General features: G+C 41.9%; 1 protein-coding gene across 6 annotated transcripts in view; it reads right to left on the bottom strand.

Annotated features, from left to right (window-relative positions):
- LOC139765613 (uncharacterized) overlaps nt 1–23,636 on the bottom strand; it is a 244,706-nt gene that overhangs the window by 196,388 nt on the left and 24,682 nt on the right. For all 6 annotated transcript variants that reach the window (XM_071693272.1, XM_071693273.1, XM_071693275.1 and 3 more), the window contains exons 5-7: nt 15,274–15,397; nt 9,129–9,313; nt 4,135–4,227 (exon numbers count right to left, since the gene is read on the bottom strand). In XM_071693272.1, coding sequence (XP_071549373.1) covers nt 4,135–4,227; nt 9,129–9,313; nt 15,274–15,397 — 402 coding nt within the window. The remainder of the gene's footprint in view (nt 1–4,134; nt 4,228–9,128; nt 9,314–15,273; nt 15,398–23,636) is intronic.

The raw sequence follows: 23,636 nt of genomic DNA, 5'->3' as shown, positions 1-23,636 counted from the left end.
AGCTGCTCCCAAAACACTTGCCTCTCATGATCTTTCTTCTCATGCCCAGGTGCATATGCACCAATAATCACCCACCTCTCTCCATCAACTTTCAGTTTTACCCATATTAATCGAGAATTTACTTTCTTACATTCTATCACATACTCCCACAACTCCTGTTTCAGGAGTATTGCTACTCCTTCCCTTGCTCTTGTCCTCTCACTAACCCCTGACTTTACTCCCAGACATTCCCAAACCACTCTTCCCCTTTACCCTTGAGCTTCGTTTCACTCAGAGCCAAAACATCCAGGTTCCTTTCCTCAAACATATACCTATCTCTCCTTTTTTTCACATCTTGGTTACATCCACACACATTTAGGCACCCCACTCTGAGCCTTCGAGGAGATGAGCACTCCCCGTGACTCCTTCTTCTGTTTCCCATTTTTGAAAGTTAATACAAGAGGGAAGGATTTCTACAAATTGTGTTGCCTTTGATTTCTCTTACTCCTGTCTCTGAAGGGATGTGCGTAAAACAGGAGCAATGGGAATTCATTACCAAAATAGGGATAATATTATTAAAATAGTTATATATTTTAATTTTAATGTTTTATAAAATTATATATATTTTTGTATGTTGTAAATGGGGTTAAAATTATTTGGTAAACAGAGAAGTATAAAAGCTTTGCGGAAGATGAAAGCGGCAGGCAGCGGGTTTTGGATGGTATTGCAGTGGAATTTATTAAAAAAGGGGGTGACTGTATTGTTGACTGGTTGGTAAGGTTATTTAATGTATGTATGACTCATGGTGAGGTGCCTGAGGATTGGCGGAATGCGTGCATAGTGCCATTGTACAAAGGCAAAGGGGATAAGAGTGAGTGCTCAAATTACAGAGGTATAAGTTTGTTGAGTATTCCTGGTAAATTATATGGGAGGGTATTGATTGAGAGGGTGAAGGCATGTACAGAGCATCAGATTGGGGAAGAGCAGTGTGGTTTCAGAAGTGGTAGAGGATGTGTGGATCAGGTGTTTGCTTTGAAGAATGTATGTGAGAAATACTTAGAAAAGCAAATGGATTTGTATGTAGCATTTATGGATCTGGAGAAGGCATATGATAGAGTTGATAGAGATGCTCTGTGGAAGGTATTAAGAATATATGGTGTGGGAGGCAAGTTGTTAGAAGCAGTGAAAAGTTTTTATCGAGGATGTAAGGCATGTGTACGTGTAGGAAGAGAGGAAAGTGATTGGTTCTCAGTGAATGTAGGTTTGCGGCAGGGGTGTGTGATGTCTCCATGGTTGTTTAATTTGTTTATGGATGGGGTTGTTAGGGAGGTAAATGCAAGAGTCTTGGAAAGAGGGGCAAGTATGAAGTCTGTTGGGGATGAGAGAGCTTGGGAAGTGAGTCAGTTGTTGTTCGCTGATGATACAGCGCTGGTGGCTGATTCATGTGAGAAACTGCAGAAGCTGGTGACTGAGTTTGGTAAAGTGTGTGGAAGAAGAAAGTTAAGAGTAAATGTGAATAAGAGCAAGGTTATTAGGTACAGTAGGGTTGAGGGTCAAGTCAATTGGGAGGTGAGTTTGAATGGAGAAAAACTGGAGGAAGTGAAGTGTTTTAGATATCTGGGAGTGGATCTGTCAGCGGATGGAACCATGGAAGCGGAAGTGGATCATAGGGTGGGGGAGGGGGCGAAAATTTTGGGAGCCTTGAAAAATGTGTGGAAGTCGAGAACATTATCTCGGAAAGCAAAAATGGGTATGTTTGAAGGAATAGTGGTTCCAACAATGTTGTATGGTTGCGAGGCGTGGGCTATGGATAGAGTTGTGCGCAGGAGGATGGATGTGCTGGAAATGAGATGTTTGAGGACAATGTGTGGTGTGAGGTGGTTTGATCGAGTAAGTAACGTAAGGGTAAGAGAGATGTGTGGAAATAAAAAGAGCGTGGTTGAGAGAGCAGAAGAGGGTGTTTTGAAATGGTTTGGGCACATGGAGAGAATGAGTGAGGAAAGATTGACCAAGAGGATATATGTGTCGGAGGTGGAGGGAACGAGGAGAAGAGGGAGACCAAATTGGAGGTGGAAAGATGGAGTGAAAAAGATTTTGTGTGATCGGGGCCTGAACATGCAGGAGGGTGATAGGAGGGCAAGGAATAGAGTGAATTGGAGCGATGTGGTATACAGGGGTTGACGTGCTGTCAGTGGATTGAATCGGGGCATGTGAAGCGTCTGGGTTTTTTTTTTTGCTTTGTCGCTGTCTCCCGCGTTTGCGAGGTAGCGCAAGGAAACAGACGAAAGAAATGGCCCAACCCACCCCCATACACATGTATATACATACGTCCACACACGCAAATATACATACCTACATAGCTTTCCATGGTTTACCCCAGACGCTTCACATGCCTTGATTCAATCCACTGACAGCACGTCAACCCCGGTATACCACATCGCTCCAAATCACTCTATTCCTTGCCCTCCTTTCACCCTCCTGCATGTTCAGGCCCCGATCACACAAAATCTTTTTCACTCCATCTTTCCACCTCCAATTTGGTCTCCCTCTTCTCCTCGTTCCCTCCACCTCCGACACATATATTCTCTTGGTCAATCTTTCCTCACTCATTCTCTCCATGTGCCCAAACCATTTCAAAACACCCTCTTCTGCTCTCTCAACCACGCTCTTTTTATTTCCACACATCTCTCTTACCCTTACATTACTTACTCGATCAAACCACCTCACACCACATATTGTCCTCAAACATCTCATTTCCAGCACATCCATCCTCCTGCGCACAACTCTATCCATAGCCCACGCCTCGCAACCATACAACATTGTTGAAACCACTATTCCTTCAAACATACCCATTTTTGCTTTCCGAGATAATGTTCTCGACTTCCACACATTCTTCAAGGCTCCCAGAATTTTCGCCCCCTCCCCCACCCTATGATCCACTTCCGCTTCCATGGTTCCATCCGCTGCCAGATCCACTCCCAGATACCTAAAACACTTCACTTCCTCCAGTTTTTCTCCATTCAAACTCACCTCCCAATTGACTTGACCCTCAACCCTACTGTACCTAATAACCTTGCTCTTATTCACATTTACTCTTAACTTTCTTCTTTCACACACTTTACCAAACTCCGTCACCAGCTTCTGCAGTTTCTCACATGAATCAGCCACCAGCGCTGTATCATCAGCGAACAACAACTGACTCACTTCCCAAGCTCTCTCATCCCCAACAGACTTCATACTTGCCCCTCTTTCCAAAACTCTTGCATTCACCTCCCTAACAACCCCATCCATAAACAAATTAAACAACCATGGACATATCAATTGAAATCAGGAGAAGCAGAAGCTAGGAACATTAGGCAGGAGCATTAGGTAGAAGTATTCAGTAGGACCATTAGATATGTGCCTCTGCAAACACTGTGCTAGATTTGCACCGTGCAAGTGGCCTGTTATGTGTAAAGCACTAAAAGCTAAGAACTGGCACTGGAGTTCACTAGTTATGGTTAAGGTAGTTTAGGGTAGGAGTTCCAGAAGGGAACAGGCATCAGAGATATAAAAATATATAGATAGATTAAAGTCAATTAAAAATCATGATAAAATTTTTAAGATCAAATCATTTAACAAAAACATATCATTTTGAGGAATTCTATATATACTGCTTAAATGAGAAGCAACTTTAAAATTCAAATACAGACAAGGTTGACGGCTATACAACACTCACATAAGTTATGGAATGACCACATTTATGTTAACAAAGCTAAGATCAGGGAACTGCTCAAGCACCAACAAGTGAATGTGGCTACTGTCAAATGACAGTTTCTGACTGAGGTTCATCTGTTATTGGATGATTTGGTACAAAATTCTTCTTTGACTTTATGGTTCTACAAGTTACTTTTTTTAGTTATGCCTCCCCAAACAAACTGAGGTATTAGTCCCTAAAAAAAAAGGGATCTAAACCATAAATATGTCTCACATAACTTTCTGTGGGACAAGTAAATTCCTGTTAAAAATAAACATATCAAAACGCACCAATATATGATCAGGCAAAAACGGAAAAATATTTATTTTTTCAAGGTCTCCATTGGAATAATTAATATAAAAAAAATCACTAACAACTGATATCAAAGAAATCATATAGTGCAAAAAATCGTCACAGACCTGTGTAAAGTTCACTGCTGTACGTGTACCATCTAGAACTCGAAAGACATGAAGCTTCTGGCCTTCTAATTGTACTCTACGAGTCTCCAACACCTTGATGAAAATAAAGTTACTGTAGTATCATTATAGGATATAATGTTAGGTCAAGTCCTTTAAACCACTTAAAATACATCTATTTTTAAGATAATTGTTAAAAGAGACATAAACACATCCTTTAAACTAAAAGATGGAGACAAGAAGAATGAAAATTATTTTTTTTCTGCATAAATAAACATATAGGGCTCCCTTTCCACATCCAGGCCCCATAAAACTTTCCATGGTTTACCCCAGACACTTCACATGCCCTGGTTCAATCCATTGACAACACGTCCACCCAAGTATACCACATCATTCTAATTCACTCTATTCCTTGCATGCCTTTCACCCTCCTGTATCTTCAGGCCCCAATCGCTAAAAATCTTTTTCACTCCATCCTTCCACCTCCAATTTGGTCTCCCACTTCTCCTCGTTCCCTCCATCTCTGACATATGTATCCTCTTTGTCAATCTTTTCTCTCATTCTCTCAATGTGACCAAACCATTTCAATACACCCTCTTCTGCTCTCTCAACCACACTCTTTTTATTACCACATATCTCTCTTACCCTTTCATTACTTACTCGATCAAACCACCTCACATCACATATTGCCCTCAAACATTTCATTTCCAACACATCCACCCTCCTCTGCACAACCCTAGCCCATGCCTCACAACCATATAACATTGTTGGAACCATTATTCCTTCAAACATACCCATTTTAGCTCTCTGAGATAACTTTCTCGCCTTCCACACATTCTTCAAGGCTCCCAGAACTTTTGCCCCATCCCCCACCCTGTGACTCACTTCCACTTCCAAGGTTCCATCCGCTGCTAAATCCACTCCCAGATATCTAAAACACTTCACTTCCTCCAGTTTTTCTCCATTCAAACTTACTTCCCAATTTTCTTGTCCCTCAACTCTAGTGAACCTAAAAATCTTGCTCTTATTCACATTTACTCTCAGCTTTCTTCTTTCACACACTTTACCAAACTCAGTCACCAACTTCTGCAGTTTCTCACTCGATTCAGCCACCAGCGACGTGTCAGCCCTCTCATCCACAACACACTGCATACTTGCCCCTCTCCCCAAAACTCTTGCGTTCACCTCCCTAACAACCCCATCCATAAACAAATTAAACAACCATGGAGACATCACACACCCCTGCCGCAAACCGACATTCACTAGGGATAGGGGAGAAAGAATACTTCCCACGCACTTCCCGCGTGTCGTAGAAGGCGACTAAAGGGGACAGGAAAGGGGGGCTAGAAACACTCCCCTTCTTGTATTTTAACTTTCTAAAAGGTGGGAAATATCACGCACATATGTATACATACAGACATCAACATATACATATATACACATGTACATATTCATATGTGCTTGCCTTCATCCATTCCCGGTCCCTGCCCCACAGAAAACAGCATCGCCACCCCCTACATTAGCGAGGTAGCACCAGGAACATGAAAAGAGGCTTCATCTGCTCACACTCATTCTCTACTTGTCACATAAAATGCACCAAACCACAGCTCCCTATCCTTATCCTGGCTCCACCGACCTTTCCATGGTTTACCCCAGACGTTTCACATGCCCTGGTTCAGCCCACTGAATGCATGTCAAACCCAGTATAACACATCATTCCAATTCACTACACCCCGTGCACACCTTTCACCTTCCTGAATCTTCAGCCCCGATCGCTCAAAATCCTTTTCACTTCATCCTTCCACCTCCAGTTTGGTCTCCCTTTCCTCCTTGTTCCCTCTACCTCTGACACATATATCCTCTTTGTCAACCTTTCCTCATTTATTCTCTGCATATGTCCAAACCATTTCAACAAACACTCTTCTGCTCTCACAACCACACTCGTTTTATTACCACACATCTCTCTTACCCTTTCATTACTTAATCACACCACTTCACACCACATACTGTCCTCAAACACTTCATTTACAAAACAGCCACCCTCTTCCATACAACCATATCTATAGCCCATGCCTCCCAATCATATAATATTGTTGGAACTACTATTCCTTTAAACATATGTTCTCTCTTTCCACACATTCTTCATCGCTCTCAGAGCCCCCCCAACACACACACACACACACACACACACACACACACACACACACACACACATGCACTATGACTCATGATGCTTCCATGGTTCCATTTGCTGCTAGATCCACTCCCAGATATGGAAAACACTTCACTTCCTCAAGTTTTTCTCTATCCAAATTTACACCAAAACTAACTTGTCCCTCAACCCTGCTGAACCTACTAACTTTCCTCTCATTCACATTTACTCTCAACTTTCTCCTTTCACACACTTTTCCAGACTCAGTCACCAACATCTGTAGTTTTTCACTTGAATCGGCCACCAGTGCTGTATCACTGGCATACAACAGAGTCACTTCCTAGGCCCTCTCATCCCTAACAGACTGCATACTCACCCCTCTCTCCAAAACTCTTGCATTTACCCCTCTAACTACCCCATCCATAAACAAATTAAACAACCATGGGGACATCACACACCTCTGCCACAAACCGACCTTCACTGGGAACCAGTCACCCTCCTCTCTTCCTACTCAATACACATGCCTTACATCCTTGATAAAAACGTTTCACTGCTTCAAGCAGCTTACCTCCCACACTATATACTCTTTAGACTTTCCACAAAGCATCTTTATCAAATCTAACCTATGCTCTCTCCAGATCCATAAATGCCACATACAAATCCATGTTTTTCTGAATATTCCTCACACACATTTTTCAAAGCAAACACATGATCCACACATCCTCTACCACTTCTGTGAGTGAGAAAAGAGGAGAGTGGGTGATTCAAGGTGAAGGTGGAACTAAGGGTGTGTAATGTCACCATGGCTATATGATTTGTTTACGGATGAAGCGGTAAGGGAAGAGAATACAAGAATTTTGGGTGTACTGACATATGTGGAAAGAGTGACAAATGTGGAAAGAGAAATCACTGTCTTTAAGGGTAAAGATAGGTATGTCTGATGGTTTAGTTGGCTGGCAGCTAGTAACTGGTAGACAGCCTCCGTCTGGGGAGGTATAATATTGGTACTACCTGCCTGGGTATCTGAAGGATTAGTGCTGGCTGTGTAGTGAGCCAACACTTCACAATTGTCAAGTTGCATTTCTCTAACCTAAGTAGCTGTCTTTTCTCTCTGTCTTAACCACATGTGAACTGCTGGCATGTTGTCCACAAATAAACAATCTTTCCTTATCTCACATAACACTTGACAACACTTAACTCCCACAACTCATATTTCATAACTCTAGATTTTTCCTGCAGTAGAAACTTTAGGTAGAAGCAATATGTTGGAACATTAGGTAGGAGCACTGGGTAGAAGTAATAGGTTGAAACTTTAGACAGTAGTTGGTAGGAACATTCAGTAAGAGCCTCTGAAAACACTGCAATAGTTGCCCTCTACAAGTGGCCTGTTAAGGAATAAGGCACTAAAGGCTGAAAAGTGGCAATGGAGTTCACCAGTTATGGAGACTCTTTTGCTGTGGCTACACCCTTTAGGGAGATCCGGAAGGGAACTGGCATCAGAAACACAGATGATATGGTTGTATTGTTGGTGCTGTACGGATGTGAGGCATGGGCCTAAAACAAAAATGAAAGACTGAATGTGTTGGAAATGAAATGTCCGAGGACAATATGTAGAGTAAGGAAAGGTGATCGAATAAGAAAATAAGGTAAGAGAGAGGGATGGTAGTAAGAGGAGTAAGTATAAGAGAGCTGAAGAGGGTGTACTGAAATAGTGTGGACATATGAATGAATGAGTGAAGAAAGGATGAATAAGAGGGTATATATATATATATCAGAGGAGGTGGTAAAAAAGGAAAAGTAGGACACCAATGAGGAGCTAGAAGGATGGAGCGGAAAACGCTTTGAAGGCCCGAGGCCTGAACATGCAAGATGGCATAAGGTGTGCACATGACAAAGGGAATTGGAGCAATGAGGTTTACAGGAGACACTGTGCTGTAAATGGGGTGAACCGTGACATATGAAGCAGTAGTGGGAACCATGGAAAGGTTTGTGGGGATACAGGACTTTCACTTTGGTGCATTTTACATGACTGCCAAAGAGTAGATCTGAGTGAATGAGGCCACTTCTGTTCCTAATGCTACTTAAAACGAGAAATGGCAAACGTATGGAAAAAAGAAGAAAAAAATTTAGCAATAGTTAACACTACAAAGTACACAACAAATGGTTTAGTCTATGCACATCATAAACATTCATTATATTCAGGTTATACCTCTTTAATCCAGCAACCTTGAGACCTGGCCATTGCCAGACCACAGAAAATGCCAGAAAACAGAAATTGATCCTTAAGCCATACACAGTTGATGAGCCGGTCTCACAGTACTCACATAAAGTCTTTACAATAATTCCTTTGTAAATTTTTTTCAGTAGCTCCACCTTTTCAAGTATAGATAATGATTTATGCTTCTGCTTATTAGCAGCAGCACCATCTTCTGCACCTTTTGGTCTCTTGGATGTTATCCTGAAAGGCTAAAATATAGCTCAATATATGAAATTAATAGGAATGTTAATTAGCTCAACTGCAGTTTAAAGAGATTTTGGAGTCTCGGCACTGCTAATAGTGCTGCCCTGGTGGCAGATCCACATATTAATAAATAATGGCAGCAGATTCAAAATGTGCTGGACCATGAGAGTTCCCGGACCACAGAGTGCCGGACTATTGAGAAACAACCTGTACAAAAAAATGTTCAGGCAGATATTTCATATCTCTTTCTTTCCAACTTCCACTTCATACCTTAATTTCAAAGTGCATAAAACACTGCAAGTCAGTGATAAAAATCTCATATCTTACAGTTAATAAATAAGTAAACAGACACCGATTAAAAAAAAAATCTTTATATACACTAACTTGACAATAGAGAGTACACGTCATTTCTTGATCAATCTCACTGATGGTGCGCTCAGATAAACACAAATCTCCATGCTCTGTACCATGTGAAGATCCAGGAAGAGAAGGCTCCTGTGATACTTGAAGCTGAAGACTCACCTTTTCCCACCACTGCCGTAATACTATCACTTCCTTACGATCTGTATCTAAAGATACATGAAAAAATACTCATAGTACTTTTTAAAATGTAAAGTACACACAAACACATGAATCATAACAGACTGCAACAGATGGAAAGCAACGAAAGTTTCTTTTGAAATCTGTAAAACCTTTTCTCTCTGAGGCAGTGTCCAGTGAACATAAGATTCTCAATAATACTCTCAAAGAAAATTGGAGGCAGAACTTTCCAATCCTCTGTCTCTCTAGTATGGAAACAATGGCATTCCCCACCTGATACTATCCTCCAAACTAAGTTATAGGAGTTTACATTTTTTGGGTCTAACACTAGCCATCAGAGACCAACAAAGAGAAGAGACCAAGAAAATGGAATACCTGCCTATAAACATCTGTGAGAAGATTTTGCCATGATGGTAGTAGGGGTGAGTATTGATCACCACTTGAATTGTATGATGAACAGCATTTCTCTTGACTGCCTCTCATAATCCCATCACTTCTTTCTAGTTGTATAATGCTATTTTTTTAAAAAGTAACCCTACTGGTGTGTACATATCTAGTCTGGGTTCACAGTAGCAATGACTTCAACCATGAGTCTAATTTTCTTCTGAATGTTTTTCTTTTGTCATTCCACATGAATCTTTTATCACCAGGAGGCAGTGAAAGAGGCTTTTGAGTATCAGGGTTTAAACATTCACTTTATCTATACATACATACATACACACATGAAATGTTTGACAACAATATGTGGTGTGAGGTGGTTTGATCGAGTAAGTAATGAAAGGGTAAGAGAGATGTGTGGAAATAAAAAGTGTGTGGTTGAGAAAGCAGAAGAGGGCATGTTGAAATGGTTTGAGCATATGGAGAGAATGAGTGAGGAAATATTGATAAAGAGGATAGATGTGTCAAAGGTGGAGGGAACAAGGAGACATGGGAGATCAAACTGAAGATGGAAGGATGGAGTGAAAAAGATTCTGAGTGACTGGGGCCTGAACATACAGGAGGGTGAGAGATGTGCAAGGAATAGAGTGAACTGAAATGATCTGGTACATTTGGGGCAATGTGCTGTCAATGAACTGTACCAGGGCATGTGAAACATATGGGGTAAACCATGGTAAAGTCTAGGGGGCCTGGATATGGATAAGGAGCTGTGGTTTGGGTGCAATACACATGACAACTAGAGACTGAATGTGAACAAATGTGGCTTTTTTTGTCTGTTTTCCTGGTGCTACTTCGCTGAAATAGGGGGTAGTGATGCTGTTTCCTGTGGGGCAGGGTAGCACCAGGAATGGATGAAGGCAAGCAAGTATGAATATGCACTGTGTATATATGTATATGTCTGTGTATATGTATGTATATGCGTATATGTTGATATATATCTATATCTAAACGTATGTATATACATGTGTATGTGGGTGGGTTGGGCCATTCGTTTGTCTGTTTCCTTGAGCTAACTCGCAAACATGTGAAACAGTGACAAAGTAAAATAAATCTAAAATTCTAAAAGGGGAAACAGGAGTCATGCGGGGAGTGCTCATCCTCCTCAAAGGCTCAGATTGTGGCGTCTGAATGTGTGTGGATGTCACCAAGATGAGAAGAAAGGAGAGGTAGGTAGTATGTTTGAGGAAAGGAACCTGGATGTTTTAGCCCTGAGTGAAATGAAGCTCAAGGGTAAAGGGGAAAAGTGGTTTGGGAAAGTCTTGGGGGTAAAGTCAGGGGTTGGTGAGAGGACAAGAGCAAAGGAAGGAGAAGCACTACTCCTGAAGCAGAAGTTGTGGGAGTATGTGACAGAGAGTAAGAAAGGGGTTGGTGAAAGAACAAGAGCAAAGGAAGAAGTAGCACTACTCCTGAAGCAGGAGTTGTGCGGGTATGTGATAGAATGTAAGAAGGTAAATTCTAGACAGATGTGGGTAAAACTGAAAGTGGATGGGGAGAGATGGATGATTATTGGTGCCTATGCACCTGGTCAAGAGAAGAAAGATCATGAGAGGCAAGTGTTTTGGGAGAAGCTGAGTGAGTGTTAGCAGCTTTGATGCACGAGACCTGGTTATAGTAATGGGTGATTTGAATGCGAAGGTGAGAGATGTGACAGTTGAAGGTATAATTGGTGTACATGGGGTGTTTAGTCTTGTAAATGGAAATGGTGGACAGCTAGTGGACTGTGTGCTGAAAAAGGACTGGTGATTGGGAATACATGGTTAAAAAAGAGATATACGTAAGTATACGTATGTAAGTACGAGAGATGGCCAGAGAGCGTTATTGGATTAAGTGTTTACTGATAAGCCTGTGAAAGAGAGACTTTTGGATGTTAATGTGCTGAGAGGGGCAGCTGGAGGGATGTCTGATCATTATCTTGTGAAGGTGAAGGTGAAGATTTGAGGAGGTTTTCAGAAAAGAAGAATGTTGGGGGTGAAGAGAGTAGTGAGAGTAAGTGAGCTTGGAAAGGAGACTTGTGTGAGGAAATACCATGAGAGATTGAGTGCAGAATGGCAAAAGGTGAGAGCAAATGACAGTAGGGGAGTGGGGAAGGAATGGGATGTATTTAGGAAAGCAAACATTCAACAGACCTTCAAAATACTCATTCCATCTGCACACTTCACAACTACTTGTTATGACCTCCCCATTTGCCCCCTTCACCACACTTTATTTACCTCCTTCCAAGACATCTTTTTATTCTCCTTAAAATCTCATGATACTCTCTTACTCCAACTCTCATTTGCCCTCTTTTTTCACCTCTTGCACCTTTCTCTTGACCTCCTGTCACTTTCTTTTATACATCTCCCAGTCATTTGCACTACTTCCCTGGAAAAATCATCCAAACACCTCTCTATTCTCTTTCACTAACAATCTTACTTTTTCATCCCATCACTAACTAACCTTTCTACTCTGCCCATCTCCCACGTTTCTCATGACCAAAGCATCTTTTTTTGGAAGGATGATAGAGTAGCAGATATAAGGTGTTTTGGTCAAGGTGGTGTGCAAAGTGACAGAGTCAGGGAGAATGTTATGGTAAAGAGAGAAAAGGTAGTGAAAGCTTTGCAGAAGATGAAAGCTGGTATGGTGGCGGGTTTGGATGGTAATGCGGTGGAAGTTATTAAAAAAGGGGGTGACTGTGTTGTTGATTGGTTGGTAAGGATATTCAATGTATGTATGGTTAATGGTGAAGTGCCTGAGGATTGGCAGAATGCATGCATAGTGCCATTGTACAAAGGCAAAGGGGATAAAGGTTAATGTTCATATTATAGAGGCATAAGTTTGTTGAGTATTCCTGGGAAATTATATGGGAGGGTATTGATTGAGAGGGTGAGGGCACGTACAAAGCATCAGATTGGGGAAGAGCAGTGTGGGTTCAGAAGTGGTAGAGGACGTGTGGATCAGGTGTTTGCTTTGAAGAATATATGAGAAATACTTAGAAATGCAAATGGATTTGTATGTAATATTTATGGATCTGGAGAAGGCATATGATAGAGTTGATAGAGATGTTCTGTGGAAGTTATTAAGAATATGTGGTGTGGGAGGCAAGCGGTCAGAATCAGTGAAAAGTTTTTATCGAGGATGTAAGGCATGTGTATGTGTAGGAAAAGAGTAAAGTGATTGGTTCTCAGTGAATGTCGGTTTGTGGCAGGGGTGCATGATGTCTCCATGGTTGTTTAATTTGTTTATGGATGGGGTTGTCAGGGAGGTGAATGTAGGAGTTTTGGAGAGAGGAGCAAGTATGAAGTCTGTTGTGGATGAGAGAGCTTGGGAAGTGAGTCAGCTGTTGTTCGCTGATGATACAGCGCTGGTGGCTGATTCGGGTGAGACACTGCAGAAGCTGGTGACTGAGTTTGGTAAAGGTTGTGAAAGAAGAAAGCAGAGAGTGAATGTGAAGAAGAGCAAGGTTATTAGGTACAGTAAGGTTGAGGGACAAGTCAATTGGGAGGTAAGTTTGAATGGAGAAAAACTGGAGGAAGTGAAGTATTTTAGATATCTGGGAGTGGATTTGGCAGTGGACGGAACCATGTAAGCGGAAGTGAGTCACAGGGTAGGGGAGGGAGCGAAAGTTCTGGGAATGTTGAAAAATGTGTGGAAGGCAAGAACAGTATCTTGGAAAGCAAAAATGAGTATGTTTGAAGGAATAGGTTCCAACAATGTCATATGGTTGCAAGGCATGGCTATAGATAGAGTTGTGTGGAGGAGGGTGGATGTGTTGGAAATGAGATGTTTGAGGACAATGTGCGGTGTGAGGTGGTTTGATCGAGTATGTAATGAAAGGGTGAGGGAGATGTGTGGTAATAAAAAGAGTGTGGTTGAGAGAGCAGAAGAGGGTGTTTTGAAATGGTTTCGTCACATGGAGAGAATGAGTGAGGAAAGATTGACAAAGAGGATATATGTGTCAGATGTGGAGGGAACAAGCAGTGGGAGACCAAATTGGATTCGGAAAGATGGAGTGAAAAAAATTTCCAGCGATTGGGGCCTGAACATGCAGGAGGGTGAAAAGTGTGCAAGGAATAGAGTGAATTGGAACGATGTGGTATACCGGGGTTGATGTGCTATCAATGGATTGAACCTGGGTATGTGAAGCGTCTGGGGTAAACCGTGGAAACTTTTGTGGGGCCTGGACCTGGAAAGGGAGCTGTGGTTTTGGTGCATTATACAAGACAGCTAGAGAATGAGTGTGAATGAATGAGGCCTTTGTTGTCTTTTCCTAGCGCTACCTCTTGTGCACGTGGGGGGAGGGGGGGGAGGGGGGGGGGGGGGGGGTTTGTCATTTCATGTGTGGCAGGGTTGCAACAGGAATGAATAAAGGCAGCAAGTGTGAATTATGTACATGTGTATATATGTATATGTCTGTGTATGTATATGTATGTGTACGTTGAAATGTATAGGTAAGTATATGTGCTTGTGTGGACGTGTATGTATATGCATGTGTATGTGGGTCGGTTGGGCCATTCTCTCGTCTGTTTCCTTGCGCTACCTCGCTAACGTGGGAGACAGCAACAAAGTATAATCTCCTAAAACCACAGTGTTCATCTCCATTTTGATGCTCTGTGCATGCCACCACCATGAGTCACAATCACAACTCTTCCATACTACTTACCAGATACACTAAACAAATACATCTCTGTAATTCAAACACTTACCTATGTTCCCATTGCCTCAATACAATGACACTACACATGCATTCTCCCAATTGTGAGAAACCTCTCTATGATACAGTCTACATACCCTAAAAATTCTAATAAACCAAGCAACAATACAATCATCATCTTAAAAAATTCATCTGCAACACCATTCACAACACAGATCTTGCCACATTACATCTTGTGCAAGGCTTTTACCATCCACTCTTTCTTCACACAACTTACCATGACTCTCATTTTGCATATCTCCCTAACCCAAACACCCTACATCTGCCATCCTATCATCAAACACATTCAACAGTCCTTCAAAATACTCATTCAATTTCCCATTCAACACTATCACCACCTGTTACCACTTTCCATTTGCCTTCTTCACCAATGTTCCCATCTGTTCGCTTGCTTTTCTCACACTATGAACTGCCTTCCAAAATGGTTTCTTATTTTCCCTGAAATTTGTTGATACTCACTCGCCCCAACTCCCATTTGCCCTCAGTTTTAACACCTACATCTTCTTACAGAGCTCCTGCTGCTATCTCTTATACATTTCCCAATTTTTTGCACTCCATCCCTGTAAGTACTGCCTATATACCTCTCTTTTCTCTTTCACTTGCAACTTTACTTTGTCATCCCACCACTCACTACCCTTTCTCACTTGGCCACCTCCTACCTACGACACATTACACACCTCTGTTGCACATGCTTCTGTTTCTGGCAGACACATGGGGTGGAGTAAATAATTCACTGATCATGTACATGTGTGGATACACATGTATATGAATCTATGCACTGATTTTATATTCAACTAAGATCCGTGAAATACATATAAGTTTACTTCAAAAAATATTCTATTTTCAAATTTTCCAACTTACCTGTTAATATATAATCACTTTTTTCAGTGACAGGCTTGATTGGAGTTGTGCTATCAGATGAGAACTTCACAACTTGTCTGTTGCTATAAATCTTGCCATGGACCTTGTCAGCAAACCTCTCAATCTAAGTAAAACAATATTCAAATTAATAACTAAGCCTGAAAAGCCTAATAAAGACAAGAAAAAAAATCAAAATTGCAAATTCAATTGACAGTTTGTTCAAGCAAATAAATGAATAAACTTTAACCATGAAAAAACAGAAGAAATCTAAAAGCACTGTTTCCATTGTCACTGGAGACAAATGAAGCATGAAGGGGGTGGAGGATATCAGCTCATAAAAATAAATCATAGGACATAAATTTTAGTGAGCTTATAAACACTTTCAAGATGTGTGTAAGGTAGTCCTGTCTGGCCCTGGAAGCAGAATCTGGATGAAACAATCGACCTACAAAAGTATTTCCCCTCCTAATAACAGTCTTGCATGAGTTAGCCAATTACAGCTTACAAAGTCACTATCTTCCACTGGTCAGCCAATTACTGCTTATGAAAATAAAGTCAAATAACTTCTAATCAACTAACTTCTAATCAAATTTTCTGAATCCCACAATGTTACAAAACCATCAGAAACTACAGGCCCTAAAGGAATACAATCCTCCTGCACCTCAAACTGTCATGGGCGGGAGGCTGGAGAGTGCATTCTCCATTTCATTGTATCAAAGGGTATACATGATTTCCCTAAAACATATTTCTTTTGTTACAAAGAACACAACTTGAAGACAGCATGCTAGTAAAATACTAAAAACTGTAAAATTGGGAAAAAAACGTTAACCACCACTCAACTAACTGGACATTTCTTGTATCCAGAATTTCCAATATCTCCTTGTACAAATATCATTGCAGTAACCAGTTGTGTTGGAAATGAAATGTTTGAGGACAATATGTGTGAGGTGTTTGATGAAGTAAGTAATGAAAGCATATAAGAGATGTGTGATAATATTATGAGTGTGGTTGAGAGAGCTGAAGAGGGTGTATTGAAATGGTTTAGACACATGGAGAGAATAAGTGAGGAAAGGTTGACAGAGAGGATATATGTGTCAAAAGTGGGGGGAACAAAGAGAAGGAGACCAAATTGGAGATGGAAGGATGGAGTGAAAAATATCAATCGGGGCCTGAACATACTAGAGTGAAAGGTGTGCAAGGGATAGAGTGAAATGGAAAATTTTGTTATACCAGGGTTCACAAGTGTCAATGAACTGAAACAAGGAGTATGAAACGTCTGGGGTAAACCATGGTAAGGTTTGTGGGGCCTGTTTATAGATAGGTAGGAGTTGTGGTTTCAATGCATTACTTGTGACAGCTAGAGAATGGACATGAGCAGGTAAGGCTTTTCTTCATCTTGTAGTGACCCAATGTCATTCCACAAAGTGTTACCTAACTGACAGTGCCTTGACTTGGCAGGTCACAGTAGTGACTCCCTTCCTGCACTGATAGCCAAATGTTGCAAGCTCTAACCTTTCTCCATCCAGGTGGACTGATAGCAGTTCTTTTTTGTGAAAGGTCAGGTCATCTAAAATAAAAGCAGCATTGTTTGATCTGCCACTGCTTAACATCAACTACAGATGTCAGTGGGTAATACCACAGGTACAGACGAAAGTTGGGCCACCAAACTCATTTCTCTGGAGATTATCATGACAGGTGAGGTAAACTGCTGTGACCTGCCACCAAGTCAGGAAGTTGTCAGTAAAGTAACACTTTGTCAAGCAACAGTGCAATGATGCAGTCTGTTAGTTGGGCTGCTTCACTAATGCAGGAAATGGCGATCAAGTATGAGTATTTTTTCTTTTATACATATTTGACATTTCCCACATTTGTGAGGTTGCGTTAAGAACAGAGGACTGAGCCTTTGAGGGAATATCCGCATTTGTCTCCCTTCTCTGTTCCTTTCTTTCGAAAAGTAAAAAATGTGAGGGGAGGATTTTCAGCTTCCCACTCCCTTCCCTTTTAGTCACCTATAACACGCAGGGAATACGTGGGAAGTATTCTTTCTCCCCTATCCCTGGGGGATCCTCCTCGAAGGCTCAGATTGGGGTGTTTAAATGTGTGTGGATGTAACCAAGATGAGAAAAAAGGAGAGACAGGTAGTATGTTTGAGGAAAGGAACCTGGATGTTCTGGCTCTGAGTGAAACAGAGCTCAAGGGTAAAGGGGAAGAGTGGTTTGGGAATGTCTTGGGAGTAAAGTCAGGGGTTGGTGAGAGGACAAGAGCAAGGGAAGGAGTAGCAGTACTCCTGAAACAGGAGTGGTGGGAGTATGTGATAGAGTGTAAGAAAGTAAACTCTGGATTGATATGGATAAAACTGAAAGTGGATGGAGAGAGATGGGTGATTATTGGTGCATATGCACCTTGGCATGAGAAGAAAGATCTTGAGAGGCAAGTGTTTCGGGAGCAGCTGAGTGAGTGTGTTAGTAGTTTTGATGCACGAGACCGGGTTATAAAAATGGGTGATCTAAATGCAAAGGTGAATAATGTGGCAGTTGAGGGAATAATTGGTATACATGGGGTGTTCAGTGTTGTATATGGAAATGGTTAAGAGCTTGTAGACTTGTGCGCTGAAAAAGGACTGGTGATTGGGAATACCTGGTTTAAAAAGAGAGATATACATAAGTATACGTATGTAAGTAGGAGAGATGGCCAGAGAGAGTTACTGGATTACGTGTCAATTGATAGGCGCATGAGAGAGAGACTTTTGGATGTTAATGTGCCGAGAGGTACAACTGGAGGGATGTCTGATCATTATCTTGTGGAGGCAAAGGTGAAGATTTGTAGAGGTTTTCAGAAAAGAAGAGAGAATGTTGGGGTGAAGAGAGTGGTGAGAGTAAGTAAGCTTGGGAAGGAGACTTGTATGAGGAAGTACCAGGAGAGACTGAGTGCAGAATGGAAAAAGGTGAGAACAAAGGACATAAGGGGAGTGGGGGAGGAATGGGATGTATTTAGGGAAGCAGTGATGGCTTGTGCAAAAGATGCTTGTGGCATGAGAAGCATGGGAGGTGGGCAGATTAGAAAGGGTAGTGAAAGGTGGGATGAAGAAGCAAGATTATTAGTGAAAGAGAAGAGAGAGGCATTTGAACAATTTTTGCTGGGAAATAATGCAAATGACTGAGAGATATATAAAAGAAAGAGGCAGGAAGTCAAGAGAAAGGTGCAAGAGGTGAAAAAGGGCAAATGAGAGTTGGGGTGAGAGTGTCATTAAATTTTAGGGAGAATAAAAAGATGTTTTGGAAGGAGGTAAATAAAGTGCGTGAGACAAGGGAACAAATGGGAACATCAATGAAGGGGGCAAATGGGGAGGTGATAACAAGTAGTGGTGATGTGAGGAGATAGAGTGAGTATTTTGAAGGTTTGTTGAATGTGTTTGATGACAGAGTGGTAGATATAGGGTGTTTTGGTTGAGGTGGTTTGCAAAGTGAGAGGGTTAGAAAGAATGATTTGGTAAACAGAGAAGAGGTAGTAAAAGCTTTGCGGAAGGTGAAAGCCGGCAAGGCAGCAGGTTTGGATGGTATTGCAGTGGAATTTATTAAAAAAGGGGGTGACTGTGTTGTTGACTGGTTGGTAAAGTTATTTAATGTATGTATGACTCATGGTGAGGTGCCTGAGGATTGGCGGAATGCTTGCATAGTGCCATTGTACAAAGGCAAAGGGGATAAAGGAGAGTGCTCAAATTAAAGAGGTATAAATTTGTTGAGTATTCCTAGGAAATTATATGGGAGGGTATTGATTGAGAGGGTGAAGACATGTACAGAGCATCAGATTGGGGAAGAGCAGTGTGGTTTCAAATAGAGGATGTGTGGATCTGGTGTTTGCTTTGAAAAATGTATGTGAGAAATACTTATGGATTTGTGTAGCATTTATGGATCTGGAGAAGGCATATGACAGAGTTGATAGAGATGCTCTGTGGAAGGTATTAAGAATATATGGTGTGGGAGGCAAGCTGTTAGAAGCGGTGAAAAGTTTTTATCGAGGATGTAAGGCATGTGTATGAGCAGGAAGAGAGGAAAGTGACTGGTTCTCAGTGAATGTTGATTTGTGGCAGGGGTGCGTGATGTCTCCATGGTTGTTCAATTTATTTAAAGATGGGGTTGTTAGGCAGGTGAATGCTAGAGTTTTGGAGAGAGGGGCAAGTATGCAGTCTGTTGTGGATGAGAGAGCGTGGGAAGTGAGTCAGTTGTTGTTCGCTGATGATAAAGTGCTGGTGAATGATTCAGGCGAGACACTGCAGAAGCTGGTAACTGAGTTTGGTAAAGTGTGTGAAAGAAAGCTGAGAGTAAATGTGAATAAGAGCAAAGTTACTAGGTACAGTAGGGTTGAGGGGCAAGTCAATTGGGAGGTAAGTCTGAATGGAGAAAAACTGGAGGAAGTGAAGTATTTTAGATATCTGGGAGTGGATTTGGCAGTGGATGGAACCATGGAAGTGGAAGTGAGTCATAGGGTGGGGCAGGGGGCAAAAGTCCTGGGAGCGTTGAAAAATGTGTGGAAGGCGAGAACATTATCTCGGAAAGTAAAAAAGGATATGTTTGAAGGAATAATGGTTCCAACAATGTTATATGGTTGCGAGGAATGAGCTATAGATAGAGTTGTGCGGAGGAGGGTGGATGTGTTGGAAATGAGATGTTTGAGGACAATATGTGGTGTGAGGTGGTTTGATCGAGTATGTAATGAAAGGGTAAGAGAGATGAGTGGTAATAAAAAGAGTGTGGTTGAGAGAGCAGAAGAGGGTGTTTTGAAATGGTTTGATCACATGGAGAGAATGAGTGAGGAAAGATTGACAAAGAGGATATATGTGTCAGAGGTGTAGGGAACGAGGAGAAGTGGGAAACCAAATTGGAGGTGGAAAGATGGAGTGAAAAAGATTTTGAGTGATTGGGGCCTGAACATGCAGGAGGGTGAAAGGCGTGCATGGAATAGTGTGAATTGGAACGATGTGGTATACCAGGGTCGAAGTGCTGTCAATGGATTGAACCAGGGCATGTGAAGCATCTGGGGGTAAACCATGGAAAGTTTTGTGGGGCCTGGATGTGGAAAGGGAGCTATGGTTTCGGTACATTATACATGACAGCTAGAGACTGAGTGTGAACGAATGTGGCCTTTGTTGTCTTTTCCTAGTGCTACCTCGCGCACATGCAGGAGGAGGGGGTTGTCATTTCATGTGTAGCGGGGTGGCGATGGGAATGAATAAGGGCAGACAGTATGAATTATGTACATGAGTATATATGTATATGTCTGTGTATATATATGTATACGGTGAGATGTATAGGTATGTATATGTGCGTGTGTGGATGTGTATGTATATATATGTGTACGTGGGTGGGTTGAGCCATTCCTTCATCTGTTTCCTTGCACTACCTTGCTAACGCGCAAGACAGCGACAAAGTATAATAAATATAATATATATTAAGTAAATAAAAAATATATTTATTTATCATACTTAATTGCCTTTTTCCACGTTAGCAAGGTAGCACCAGGAAGCAGACAAAAAGAATCCATCCACTCACATACACATGCGCACACACACACACACACATACACACAGAGCGATACTGTTTCCTGAGGAAAGGGTGGTGCCAGGAATGGAAGAAGGGAAGCAAGTATGAATATGCATATTCATATTTATATATTCATTATCTGCCGAAGGTGCACGAGGAAACCTGCCAGGGGAGATGAAGGGTCGCGTGGTGGACATCTGCTGACGGAGGCGAGGCGAGGCGAGGCGGTTGCCTAATGAGCGTCTTCAGTCTTGTGTCGCATGACATGCCTGACTGTCCTTGCCTCATGCACGGGTGTATATATATAAAGGGGGTGCAAGGAGGTCACGTAAGGAGGGGAAAAAAATAATAATCTGTGCCCTCGAGGGCTACTGTCTCCTTGCCATTTTCCCAGCTGGTGTCGTAACCCTTGACCTCAGTGGAAGGCATTACGTATTCCATCTCTCTGGTGACGTATTCTTGTAAGAACAGATTATATATATATATATATATATATATATATATATATGTACATGTATGTACATGTGTATGGGGGGGGGGGGTTGGGCCATTTCTTTCGTCTGTTTCCTTGCGCTACCTCGCGGGCGCGGGAGACAGCGACAAAGTATAAAAAAAAAAAAAAAAAAAAAAAAAAAAAAAAAAAAAAAATATATATATATATATATATATTTTTTTTTTTTATACTTTGTCGCTGTCTCCCGCGTTTGCGAGGATGCGCAAGGAAACAGACAAAAGAAATGGCCCAACCCCCCCCATACACATGTATATACATACGTCCACACATGCAAATATACATACCTACACAGCTTTCCATGGTTTACCCCAGACGCTTCACATGCCCTGCTTCAATCCACTGACAGCACGTCAACCCTGGTATACCACATCGCTCCAATTCACTCTATTCCTTGCCCTCCTTTCACCCTCCTGCATGTTCAGGCCCCGATCACGCAAAATCTTTTTCACTCCATCTTTCCACCTCCAATTTGGTCTCCCTCTTCTCCTCGTTCCCTCCACCTCCGACACATATATCCTCTTGGTCAATCTTTCCTCACTCATCCTCTCCATGTGCCCAAACCACTTCAAAACACCCTCTTCTGCTCTCTCAACCACGCTCTTTTTATTTCCACACATCTCTCTTACCCTTACGTTACTCACTCGATCAAACCACCTCACACCACACAATGTCCTCAAACATCTCATTTCCAGCACATCCATCCTCCTGCGCACAACTCTATCCATAGCCCATGCCTCGCAACCATACAACATTGTTGGAACCACTATTCCTTCAAACATACCCATTTTTGCTTTCCGAGATAATGTTCTCGACTTCCACACATTCTTCAAGGCCCCCAGGATTTTCGCCCCCTCCCCCACCCTATGATCCACTTCCGCTTCCATGGTTCCATCCGCTGCCAGATCCACTCCCAGATATCTAAAACACTTCACTTCCTCCAGTTTTTCTCCATTCAAACTCACCTCCCAATTGACTTGACCCTCAACCCTACTGTACCTAATAACCTTGCTCTTATTCACATTTACTCTTAACTTTCTTCTTCCACACACTTTTCCAAACTCAGTCACCAGCTTCTGCAGTTTCTCACATGAATCAGCCACCAGCGCTGTATCATCAGCGAACAACAACTGACTCACTTCCCAAGCTCTCTCATCCCCAACAGACTTCATACTTGCCCCTCTTTCCAAAACTCTTGCATTCACCTCCCTAACAACCCCATCCATAAACAAATTAAACAACCATGGAGACATCACACACCCCTGCCGCAAACCTACATTCACTGAGAAACAATCACTTTCCTCTCTTCCTACACGTACACATGCCTTACATCCTCGATAAAAACTTTTCACTGCTTCTAACAACTTTCCTCCCACACCATATATTCTTAATACCTTCCACAGAGCATCTCTATCAACTCTGTCGTATGCCTTCTCCAGATCCATAAATGCTACATACAAATCCATTTGCTTTTCTAAGTATTTCTCACATACATTCTTCAAAGCAAACACCTGATCCACACATCCTCTACCACTTCTGAAACCACACTGCTCTTCCCCAATCTGATGCTCTGTACATGCCTTCACCCTCTCAATCAATACTCTCCCATATAATTTACCAGGAATACTCAACAAACTTATACCTCTGTAATTTGAGCACTCACTCTTATCCCCTTTGCCTTTGTACAATGGCACTATGCACGCATTCCGCCAATCCTCAGGCACCTCACCATGAGTCATACATACATTAAATAACCTTACCAACCAGTCAACAATACAGTCACCCCCTTTTTTAATAAATTCCACTGCAATACCATCCAAACCTGCTGCCTTGCCGGCTTTCATCTTCTGCAAAGCTTTCACTACCTCTTCTCTGTTTACCAAATCATTTTCCCTAACCCTCTCACTTTGCACACCACCTCGACCAAAACACCCTATATCTGCCACTCTATCATCAAACACATTCAACAAACCTTCAAAATACTCACTCCATCTCCTTCTCACATCACCACTACTTGTTATCACCTCCCCACTTGCGCCCTTCACCGAAGTTCCCATTTGCTCCCTTGTCTTACGCACTTTATTTACCTCCTTCCAGAACATCTTTTTATTCTCCCTAAAATTAATGATACTCTCTCACCCCAACTCTCATTTGCCCTTTTTTTCACCTCTTGCACCTCTCTCTTGACCTCCTGTCTCTTTCTTTTATACATCTCCCACTCAATTGCATTTTTTCCCTGCAAAAATCATCCAAATGCCTCTCTCTTCTCTTTCACTAATACTCTTACTTCTTCATCCCACCACTCACTACCC

The sequence above is a fragment of the Panulirus ornatus genome, chromosome 55 (genome assembly GCF_036320965.1).
Source record: "Panulirus ornatus isolate Po-2019 chromosome 55, ASM3632096v1, whole genome shotgun sequence".
NCBI classification, from domain to species: Eukaryota; Metazoa; Arthropoda; class Malacostraca; order Decapoda; family Palinuridae; genus Panulirus; species Panulirus ornatus.
This window is presented reverse-complemented; position numbering and strand designations above follow the sequence as displayed.